The sequence below is a fragment of the Narcine bancroftii genome, chromosome 6 (assembly GCF_036971445.1).
Source record: "Narcine bancroftii isolate sNarBan1 chromosome 6, sNarBan1.hap1, whole genome shotgun sequence".
Taxonomy (NCBI): Eukaryota; Metazoa; Chordata; class Chondrichthyes; order Torpediniformes; family Narcinidae; genus Narcine; species Narcine bancroftii.
In genome coordinates, this window is record NC_091474.1 from 163,697,359 (window position 1) to 163,709,825 (window position 12,467).

Consider the following 12,467-nt stretch of genomic DNA (forward strand, 5'->3'; position numbering starts at 1 on the left):
TTCAACAGTTAAGGGGTCAGATAAGAGGTTCTGTGGGAGAGATCGAGAACCCTGAATGGTCTGTTGCCAGGGTTCACGATATCTTGGATTGAGTTCTCAGAATTCTCAAGAGGGAAGGTGAGCAGTTGGATGTCATGGTCCACGTAGGGACCAATGACGTGGATAGGAAGGATGAGGAGGTCCTGCAAAGAGAGTTTAGGGAGTTAGGTGCAAAGTTGAAGGACAGGACCCCCAGGGTTGCTATCTCAGGAGTGCTACCTGTGCCACGTGCTAGTGAGGCTAGAAATAGAAAGTTAATGCAAGTAAATACGTGGCTGAATAGATGATGCAGGAGGGAGGGCTTCATGTTTCTGGACAATTGGGCTCTGTACCAGGAAAGATGGGACCTGTTCTGACAGGATGGTTTGCATCTGAACTGGAGAGGGACTAATATCCTTGTGGGTAGTTTGCTAGTGCTGCTTTGCCAAGGGTGGGGGGGGTGGTAAATGGAAGGGTACTGAGGAGTGCGGAGGTACAGAGATCTGGGAACACAGATACATAATTATCTGAAAGTGGTGTCACAGGAAGATAGGGTTGTAACAAAAGCTTTTGGGATGTTATGGTGAGGTTGTATACGGCATTGGTGAGGCCAAATTTGGAATAATGTGTGCAGTTCTGGTCGCCAAACTATAGGAAGGATATCAGTAGGATTGGAAGAGTGCTGAGAAGATTTACTGGGATATTGCCAACTCTTCAGGAGTTGACTTACAGGGAAAGATTAAACAGGTTAGGACTTTATTCCTTGGAACGTAGAAGAATGAGGGGATATTTGAAAGATGCTTTCAAAATTATGAGGGATATAAACAAAATAAATGTGAGTTGGCTCTTTCTACTTAGATTAGGAGAGATAAATACATGAGGACATGGCTTTATGGTGAAAGAGGATAGGGGGAACTTCTTCACTGAGAGAGTGGTGAGAGTGTGGAAGGAGTTGCCATCTGATATGGTAAATGCTGGCTCACTCTTAAGCTTTAAGAATAAATTGGATAGATATATGGATGGGAGAAGTCTGGAGGGGTATGGACTGGGTGCAGGTCAGTGGGACTAGTGGAATGATGTTAGAGCATAGACTAGAAGGGCTGAATGGCTTGTTTTCTGTGCTGTAGTTTTCCATGGTACCTTTGTTCTAATTGGTCACATGGGCTTGTAGGGTAGAAGTTCCTGTTGCTGTGTTTATTTCTAAATTATAATAATATAAAACCAGTTCATTGTATTTTGATTCTCAATGAACCCATGATGATTTATATTTCCCTCATGATTCCTCTGCTTATTTCATGCTGGTTTAGCCTGACTGGTTCGGGAGATACCCTGTTGGCTACCATGAGATTCAGGTCTATAAACCCATTTCACTTTGCTGGACCAACCTTCAAAAATGTAAACTGGAAAACAAAAGAAAGAAAACCTGAACAACAGATGACTTTTTTTTTTAGATTCACCTGCACCATTTTTGACCCAATAATATTCATTCAGTCCAAATTACTATTCAGTGTGTTGGGTTTTTGTTATATAGAGATGAAGGGAATCATAGCTTGAAGTGTACAGACTTTCACTTCAGAACATCCTCTTCTCCTATCAGTCTAAAACAATTTTCCATTTTTTCCTTTCCAAATCCCTGTGTTGGTTACTCCTAATATCATTTGTTAATTAGAACCAGATGACACAACTGTAATAGTTCAAATCTTATTATGACTCCATTAAAAAAAAATTATTTTAAAAACTATTCATTGCTATAAATTGCAAAATGTTTTTTTCCAATCCCAAGTATGTTTGCATAAAGTTACAACAAATGTCACAAAACAGTTCATTACTGCAAAAATTACCAGCATTAGACACAAAGCAGCATAAAATGGGGATGAGTCGAGTAGCGCCAAGAGCCTGACTGGGATACTGGCATGGAGGTGAGTCAGGTTGTCTTCACGAGGAAGGAGCATTAAGGACCTGACTGAACACTTACGTGGAGGGGAGTCGAATTGCACTGAGGGTCTGACCGGGACACGAGGATGAAGATCCGTCGACGCCGCTTGCTGCAGGGGTGACCTTCCCAAAGTGTCTCCCTATCCCTGCCTAGTTTGAGTCTATATCTTTATTAGTATTAGGTGTAAACTTGGGGGGGGGGGGGAAATAGGAGGATAATTATGATGGCGGCATAGTTAGTGAGGCAGCTGGTGCAACTGGGGATCCAATTTAAATTTAAAAAGTTACAGGAATTACTTGATTAAAGTGATTTTTACATAATTAAAGATATTGATTTTTTTTCCCCAATTACTTTACATTTTGCACTGTCTTTTATCTTTTAAACAGTGTATACTTATTGCAGGTGTATTATTTAGGCATTTTAAGAGTGAGTCTCAGTCAACCGGAAAATTTGATTTTCTGGGATGTGATCCCTACAGTTGCCGGTTAATGGGGATTTTACTGTACAACTTTGCAATATCTTGTACAGAGAAAATGGTGACATTATCTTCATAGATTCAAATTGGATGTAAAATGACCATGTATTTCAACTTTTGCAGCAACAATTGTGCCAATGTAAACTGAGTATGTGCCATTTAACATCTTTCTTTACTGGGAGAAAGTTAATTCAGGAAACATAAAGGAATAATTTCAGAGAAAAGGTTAACTTTCAGGGAGCCAACAGTTCGGGGAATAACTTCTTGCATTATCTTATTTGCCTACCTGCCAAATTGCTACCACTGCTTCAATTGGCAATGCCCTATCTAGATATCTTTAGCATTTGTGATTAGCAAATTAGAAACAGAACATAACTACTTAAAATTAACATTACAGTCCAAAGATTTGAAATAATAACTCTGTAACATTTGATGATACAAAATGTTGAAGTGGCAGGTGAAACGGAAAGTTACCTTAACTACAATGATGACCTTTCCCTGTTTAAGGCCAACAGCTACAGCTGCTGCGGCGGTGTCCTTGGAGGTTTTATCTGTGGTGATAATTTCCAGTAACTGCATCTTATCCACAGGTGAGAAATAGTGCATTCCAATTACCTGGACACAAGAATATGGAGGGAAAATATTCATAAATACTTAACAGTCAATGCAAAGGATAGTTCAAGTCAACATTCATTCAGAGTTTTTGAGACATAGTAACAACATTCAGAAAACTAGACAAGACAAAATTCTACCCCATATAACACTGTAAAAATAGTTGGAAAATTTAAAAAAATCTAAACAACACTGCTCTTGGGAAGTAGTATTTATTTATTAGCAATTTTAAATTATAATAGCCTTTTGGTGAAGTAACCTCTTGGAAAAAAAGACTCTCATAACATAACATAACAATTACAGCACGGAAACAGGCCATTAGGCCCTTCTAGTCCGCACCGAACCAAACACCCCTTTCTAGTCCCACCTTCCTGCACAATGCCCATAACCCTCCATCTTCTTCTCATCCATATACCTGTCCAACCTTTTCTTAAATAATACAATTGACTCCGCCGCCACTATTTCTCCCGGAAGATCATTCCACACGGCTACCACTCTCTGAGTAAAGAAGTTCCCCCTCATGTTACCTCTAAACCTCTGCCCCTTAATTCTTAACTCATGTCCTCTTGTTTTAATCTTTCCTCCTCTTAACGGAAATAGTCTATCCACATCCACTCTGTCTATCCCTTTCATAATCTTAAATACTTCTATCAAATCCCCTCTCAACCTTCTACGCTCCAAAGAATAAAGACCTAATCTGTCCAATCTCTCCCTATACTCTAGATGCTTAAACCCAGGTAACATTCTGGTAAACCTTCTCTGCACTCTCTCCACTCTGTTTATATCCTTCCTATAATTAGGCGACCAGAACTGCACAAGAACTCCAAATTAGGCCGCACCAACGTCTTATACAATCTCAACATCACCTCCCAACTCCCAACTCCTATATTCCATGCAATGATTGATAAAGGCCAGCATTCTTCACCACCCTATTCACGTGAGTTTCTACCTTCAGGGAACGATGTACCGTTACTCCTAAATCTTTCTGCTCTTCTGTATTCATCAATGCTCTCCCATTTACCTCGTATGTCCTATTCTGATTCTTCTTACCAAAATGAAGCACCTCACACTTATCAGCATTAAATTCCATCTGCCATTTTTCAGCCCACTTTTCTAAGCAGCCCAAATCCCTCTGCAATCCTTGAAAGCCTTCTTCATTATCCACTATTCCACCTATCTTAGTATCGTCTGCATATTTACTAATCCAATTCACCACCCCATCATCTAGATCATTAATGTATATAACGAACAACAATGGGCCCAATACAGATCCTTGAGGCACACCACTGGTCACCGGCCTCCAACCTGACAGACAATTATCTACTACCACTCTCTGGCCTCTCCCTTTCAGCCAATGTTCAATCCATTTGACTATGTCAAAATTTATACCTAAAGACTGCACCTTCCTAACTAACCTTCCATGTGGTACCTTATCGAAGGCCTTACTGAAGTCCATATAGACAACATCCACTGCGCTACCCTCATCCACATTCCTAGTCACCTCTTCAAAAATTCAATCAGATTGGTCAAACATGACCTTCCTCCCACAAATCCATGTTGAGTGCTCCTGATCAGACCCTGTCTATCCAGATGTTTTTTAAGTACTATCTCTAAGAATTTTCTCCATTAATTTACCTACCACAGATGTCAAACTTACAGGCCGATAGTTGCCAGGCTTCCTCCTTGAACCCTTTTTAAATAACGGAACCACATGCGCAATGCGCCAATCCTCCGGCACTATCCCCATATCTAATGACATTTGGAAAATTACCGCCAGAGCCTCTGCTATTTCCTCCTTCACTTCTCTCAATGTCCTGGGGAAGATCCCGTCTGGTCCCGGAGACTTATCCACCTTTATATTCTTCAAAAGCCCTAAAACTACACCTTTTGTAATCTCTATATTCCCCATATTTACCCAATTTGCTTTTTTTTTATCTCACATCTCCCAATATCCTTCTCCTTAGTGAATACCGAAGAAAATAAACTGTTCAATATCTCCCCCATTTCTCTAGGCTCCACACACAGTTTTCCGCACTGATTTTCTAAGGGACCAATTTTGTCTCTAGCTTTCCTTTTACCATTAACATATTTGTAGAACTCTTTTGGATTAGTTTTCACCCTGCTTGCCATAGTTTCCTCGTACTTTCTTTTAGCTTTCCTAATTCCTCTCTTAAGATTCCTCTTACATTCAATGTATCTTTCAAACATCTCCTTAACTCCATGCTTCTTATATCTAATGTACGCCTCCCTTTTTCTTCGAACCAAGTTTCCAATATTCCTTGAAAACCACGGCTCTCTCAAACCTTTTGCCCCTCCTTTTAACCTAACAGGAACATAAAGCTTTTGCACTCTCAAAATCTGATCTTTAAAAGACTTCCATCTCTCTACTACATCCTGCCCATAAAACAAATTGTCCCAATGCACACCCTGCAAGTCCTTTCGCATCTCCTCAAATCTAGCTTTTCCCCAATCAAAAACCTCAACCCTTGGCCCTGACTTCTCTCTTTCCATAGTGACATTGAAGCTGATGGCATTATGATCACTGGACCTGAAGTGCTCGCCAACACTAACCTCCGTCACTTGACCCATCCCATTTGCCAACAGTAGATCTAACACTGCTCCTTCTCTGGTCGGCACCTCTACATATTGTTGTAAAAAACTATCTTGCACACATTTCACAAACTCTAACCCATCCAGTCCTTTCACAGAATGTGTTTCCCAATCTATATGTGGAAAATTAAAATCTCCCATAATTACAACCCTGTGCTTATCACAAATATCTCCTATCTCCCTACAGATTTGCTCCTCTAGGTCTCGGTCCCCTCCGGGTGGTCTATAATACACCCCTACAAGTGTAACCTCTCCTTTCCTACTCCTCAGTTCCACCCAAATAGCCTCCGTGGATGTGCCCTCTAATCTATCCTTCCTAGGCACCGCTGTAATATTTTCCCTGACAAGCAATGCAACTCCACCTCCTCTTGCCCCTCCGACTCTATCATACCTAAAACAACAAAACCCAGGGATATTCAGTTGCCAATCACATCCCTCCTGCAACCATGTCTCACTAATCGCTACCACATCATACTTCCAAGTATCAATCCACACCTTCAGCTCATCCACCTTTTTTACAATACTCCTGGCATTAAAATGCTTGACAAAAGTCTTCATACAAAGCAATTTTGGAACTTTAATTTACATGTAGAATAAATGATGTTTCTTGGACTGAAAAATAACATTGATTGCAGTGAGATTGCTTCAGGAAATAACAATGTTTATTGAGGACCATATGCTATATAAAACTCCTGGCCAAAGAACAGCTGAGATCACTTTCTAAAAGATTGAACCAATTAGATATATGGTATTAGATAAAAGGTAGGCAGATCCCATTGATGTAATAATAAAGATGGTAGACAATGGAAATGCTTTGAATGCAGTCAACAAGAATATTTTTGCTAAATTGATAAAGATGATTTGATAAATGGATAAATTTAATGAATAATTAGTTATTTTGAACAGAATAAAAAGGGGTAATAGATAGGACAAATGCAAGGAGGCTTGCATGGGACAAAGAGCCTGTTTCAATGCTGTAGTGTTGTATAGTTTATCTCACATTCTCAATAATTATTAACTACAAAATGCAGAAAACGTTCAGACATGCGTTTAAAATTCTGGCACCTAGAAGCAGACTCTACAGCAGTGGGGCCCAAGTATTGAGGCGTGGAAGTTGCAGATGAAATAGGTGAAAATTAGAGATAAGAATTAAACAAGAGTATGAAGAGAAAGGAGCAGAAGGGACACAAGATGATTAGAACTGCTGATACTGGGCGAAGCAGAATAGTTTATTTCTGTTTTGTAACTTTTACCAAAGAAAGATAAAATGTTGATGTGAGATGCTCGACAGAGAAAGGCTGGAGAGGGAAAAGATCTAAAATTGTCCATGATCATTCTGAAATTGAAATTGCTTATGCCAAAATCTTGAGTCAACAAAGAATTGCTGCAGGAACTCAGCAGGTTAGAAAACTTACTGACAGATGAAGGTTTTGAATCTGGACTCTTCTAGAGATTAAAGAGAGAAAGATGATATTGCATAGATAAAAGGCAAAAGATTCTGGGGGTGGTGCTAAGATTCAAGATTCCTTTACTGTCATCTAATAGTACAGAACATCTAATACACAAAATTGTCTTCAGCCTGCTGTAAGGAGGAGTCACCATCATGTCACCCTCTACCCCTTACAGTCATAGAGAAAAAGAAGCAAAAGAGTCCCTACAGACAGAGTCACTAAGTGTCCGTGGATTCACCTCCAGTGTTCCTGCAGCCTCTGTAGCCACATAGACTGTTTTGATTCATCAGCAATCTGAGCTCCAGATCAAACCTTCTGACACAATCAGGAACCCTTCAACTCCCGGGACCTTTCAGGAGCCCTTCTTGCACTCAGCACCCTCTTGAATCCCAGTTCCCATGAACCGGTCTCCAGCAGCTGACAAGAGTATCTCTACTAGAAGTCAACTGCAGCCTGGGAGGTCCTTCAGCTGCTAAGCCGCTTACTGACTTCCCTGTTGGATTGTCTCCTCTGCTTCTCCTCAATGGCGGGGGGGGAAGGGGGTTCTTCCTGTTTCTAGTGTCCTGCATCAGTCCGTTATTCCCCAGAGTCTGCAATCCCCTGCAGCTGCTGCTGAGCTGCTGAGCAGCTTGAGTATAGCTTGAGTATAGACCTCCACGATTGCAGGATTTTACTTATGAACACTGTTAGCTCCTTTAACAGGCTGTTTAAAGTCTGTAGGGAGCTGCTGGCATTTGAACCCTTCAGAGCAGTGTCTCTGGATTCCCAGGTCTACACCAGAAGCAGCAGCTCCAGCAATGCTATCATTTTTTTTCTTTTCTGTGATGTTATAAGATATAGGACAAAAGGTGTTAAGGATGGAGAGACAGGTTGAGGGAAAGAACACAATGGGGGTGGGGGGAATAAAAGATTGATAGAGAAGAGGAAAAAAAAAGTACAGGAGTAGATAAAGAAAAGATGGAAACAGTGGGTATAAATGGGGGTGGGATTTCCCCAGAGTTCACGTTTGAAGTTCAAAGATGTTCATGGCATTAGGTTTAAGGCTTTGCAGGAGAAATATGAGGTAATGTTTATGTTTTACCTCACCCTGACAATGGATGAAGCTGAGGACAGATATCATGCTGCAGGAATGACTGGTGTTGAAATGGTTGATGACAGGAAGCTTGAGATTAGAACCACAGAGTGTACGTTCAGCAAAGCAGTCATTTTAGTCTCAGCAGTGCAGGGGAGGCCACACGGAGTACGTTAGGTTGGATGATGTGCATGTAAAGCTCTTCTCTACCTGGAAGGTCTGCTTGTGGCCCTGGATGGAGGTGAAGAGATATTGGAACAAGTTTTCATTATTAGCAGGAGGTGTGAACTTTGGGGTCTCAGAGAAACTTAGCCCTTTAAAAAGCAATTGGTGGGGGGGAAGAAGGAAAGATGTGGCTGGTGGAGGGATTATTTGTTTAGTGAAAGGTATTGGATGCAACTGCAGGTGCATTGACTACAATTCAGAACAAGTTATTTTGAACATATCAAAAGGACTGGCTCTGAAATCCTGGAGTTAAAGATAGTAAAGTTATGTTGGCCTTGGAAAAAGCTCAAGTGATTGAACGTTTTAGCTCGGTAAATACCAAAGACAGCATTGTATTATTAAAGTATTGATGATGGCCAGATAACACATGCAGAACTTTGAATAAGGTTAAGTTCTGATTCAATAGGGTTCAATTTCAATAAATTTCAAGTTATAGCATTTTGGTTTTTAATTTAATTTTCACTTTAAATATATTTCATTTTAAAATATAGGGCTAGTTCATTTTTCAATGTCTGTGTCTTTATTAATATTTGGACTAAACATTCAGTAAAATAATCATAACCTACCTTTTCTGGTCTCTTACTGACAGCAGCAATTTCAGATATTGGAAGAGCAGATGTATTACTAGCAAAAATGCAATGTGGAGATACAACCTATTGAAGAAGAAACAACATAATTTATTTAAGTTAAACAAGAAAATGTGGAATTCACTTAAAAGGATTATTTGGGGCCCTGAATGGTGGTGAGGGAGCAGTGTGTGTGCGCAAGTGTGACGCTTCTTGTGGCCACAGGGATAGGTACTAAGGTGACGACCAATGGGAAGGGATGAGTGGATGAGGGAGGCGCAAATGTTGAAAAGTGGTACAAATTTGCTGATGATACCACAGTTGTTGGCAAAATCACAAATGGCAAGAGGAAGTGTACGAGAGAGATAGATCAGCTCATTGAGTGGCGTCACACCAACAAGCTTGCACTCAACGTTAGCAAAACCAAGGAGATGATTGTGGACTTCAGGAGGAAGTCAGAAGAACATGATCCAGTCTTCAAGGGCTCAGTAGTGGAGAAGGTCAAGAACTTCAAATTCCTGGGTGTCAACATTTCTGAGGATCTGTCCTGGAGCCTCCAGGTTGATGCAATCATGAAGAATGCTCCCCAGTGGCTATATTTTGTGAGGAGATTCAGTATGTCACAGGAGAGTCTCAAAAACCTCTTGGGGGAACCGTGGAGAGCATTCTGGCTAGTTGCATCACTGTCTGGTACATATGTGCCAATGCTCAGGACAAGGAAAAAAAAAACTCCAGAGAGTCTGCAACATCATGGGTACCAGATTTCACTCCGTTGAGCACATCTACATGAGGTGATGTCTTTAAAAAAGCAGCCTCTATCCTCAAAGACCCCCTACCACTCAGGCCATACCCTCTTCACTCTGCTACCATTGGGGAAAAGATAGGGGAGCCTAAAGGTGAGCACAAGAACAGTTTCTTCCCTGCTGCCATCAAAATCCTGAATGATCAATGAACCAAAGACACTGCCTTACTTTGACTTTTCGTACTCTATTTTTATTTATTGTTGTAAGGTGGTTTATATGAACATTTACACTGCGACGCTGCTGCAGCAGAACAATGAATTTCGTGACTTGTTCATGACAAGAAATTCTGATTCTGAGGAGGCTGGTGGGGTGGTAGAGGACAGGGGGATTTCTGTTCTCGTTGTGCCTTGGGGTGGAGGGGGCCATCGTAGATACATGGTAAATAAGAATAAGGAGAAGAAGGAAGACATCTTGGATGTTCTTGAATGGAAGACTTCATCCTGGGAGCAGATGCAATGGAGGCCAAGAATTAAGAGAAAGATCATTTATTTTACTGAGCAATACAGAGGCTTTCATTTTTAATATGCATAGGTTTTCTTTGGAAACTTACAGCTTCGACTTCCTTCAGGACATGGTGCTTGATTTTCATATCTTCAAATACTGCTTCAATCACCATGTCTGCTTTATCCAATCCTTCGTAGTCTAACTGACCAGTCAAATTTGACTGGATTCTATCACGTTCGAATGATGTTAAAGCCTTCTTCTTTACCTTATCATTCAGTCTGTTAGGATTCCACAGAGATCACAATCAGTCTAAACATTCAAGCATTAATGTTTTCAGAGAGATGTTAATCTTTGAGAACAGCCACAAATTTCCCACTAATAAATCTGATAGCAATATTACTTAAGTAACCTTCAAATATTTTGGAATTCCACATAACTCAAAAAAATCAGTTTTTGCAGGACACAAAAGCACAAAATCATTCCAATATAATAAACAGATTTAAAATCAAATGGTTCAAATGTGCCACATTTTGAAGAGCCATGTTAGTTAAATGCAAAGGACAATGAGTGAAATTTCCATAGAAAAGGACACCGTACAACTTCTATGTACCCTTTGTAGATTTGTTGTTGACCTTTTTCAAGTCCTTCCAATGTAGTATCTTTTAAGATGGTTGAAACATCTTTATCTATTGTGACTTGGGCAATACCAGCACCCATGAGACCAGCACCTAAAACAGCAATTTTCCTGGAAAAAAAAATTACAGTGCATTAAATCACAAACTTTTGAGATAATGCATGTAAAATTCACAATCCTGCCCGTAGGGCTTCTGAAAGAGTGGTAGAGAACTGGAATGCATTTGAACACATTTGAATAATAAAAAATAGGAAATTATTAATTAAAATTGGAGTGCATGAACTACATTAAATTCATGCGACACAAATATAGTGATCATATCTATAAACAAAATTATTGCCTGCATGTCACTGATTAAAACTATGTCTGCTTAGTTGCATATTTCAGGGCTTAGAAAGTTGCATTGACAGTTCCCAATGCCTTTACACCAGAGGATGAAGTCCTTGACTTAAAACATTAACTTTTTCTCTTTCCTGAGATATTGTCTGACCTTCTGGGTATCCTGAATTTTTCTATTTTTAAACTTTATTATCTTTAGATAAATAAATCACCATACTCTTTTCCTTCAAATAAATTCAGAACTGCATTTGTGCTCTCAACCAAGTCCAACAGTTCATTAATTGTCATGCCTCTTGGCATTTTGGGGTCCAGGTATGTCAAATGTATTTGGTGGAGCCTGAACTGCTGGGAGAGGCCAACTGCTGCCACAAGAACAGAAGATTACCAGCTGCATGGCAAGGAACACACTGCAGCTGGTACTGGGTAGAGGCTTGGTGTTCACAAAGGACTATTATGGTATTATGGAACTCCTCAAACGTTTGTCTTTCAACCCAAAAAGACAAACAGGAATAACAGCTTGAACAAAGTTGGATGATTGCATCCAATGATCTTCATGTTCTAGCCATCTGAGGCTTTGCAAGTCAGCTTTAATCTTCAAGGGAATTTAACCACCCAAATGAGAAGATTAACCAAGTTTTAGTGAATTTGACAAATGGATTAAAAAATTAGTATGGTTTTAATAATTGCAACATTAATAAATTCTAGATTGCATCAATCTGGCAGTTCCTTGTCAAATATTGCTACTGGTAGTTTATTTGCATATTTTGTGACAAAGTATGCAGACAATGGCAACCTTTTTTCCAACTTTTGGCTGGAGGACATCTCCATTTATCCAATAATGGATTCTAGGCAAGCAGACTAACAAATCTGTGAAGGGATCAAAAGGTGCGGCAATGAGGCTCAGCATACTAAAGAAAATTTAGTTAACTGGTAGATTTAAGAGGAGGTTATGGATAGATCCTTGGTGAAATGAAAAGAAAAGTTACAAGTGGAGAATGAGAAATTATTTCAGGCATTTCTTTCAATTCAATTAAGGTATACTTGTACCATTCAATAAAAAGACGCCACAGTTGCTTTGGAGGACAGGCTGAGGAAGAATGGAATGATCTTTACCACAATTTTATTGTGCATCCCAGTTACTCTAATAAGAGTTGATACATTATTGTGGTAAGGCAGAATTTAAATTAAGACCTGGAGAAAAAGGGTATGAGATACAGGATTAACATGTTCAGAGATTTGGTCAAGGGAAGGTGGATTGTAGATAGGGAATTAATTTGCAAGA

The 12,467-nt window shown here is 39.9% G+C and overlaps 1 protein-coding gene across 1 annotated transcript in view; it reads right to left on the minus strand.

Annotated features, from left to right (window-relative positions):
- The window catches only part of LOC138736675 (trifunctional enzyme subunit alpha, mitochondrial-like), an 85,158-nt gene that overhangs the window by 23,055 nt on the left and 49,636 nt on the right, over positions 1-12,467 (minus strand). Inside the window, exons 13-16 of the mRNA XM_069886563.1 lie at positions 10,823-10,957; positions 10,319-10,490; positions 8,966-9,052; positions 2,904-3,044 (exon numbers count right to left, since the gene is read on the minus strand). Of these exons, the coding sequence (XP_069742664.1) occupies positions 2,904-3,044; positions 8,966-9,052; positions 10,319-10,490; positions 10,823-10,957 (535 nt within the window). The remainder of the gene's footprint in view (positions 1-2,903; positions 3,045-8,965; positions 9,053-10,318; positions 10,491-10,822; positions 10,958-12,467) is intronic.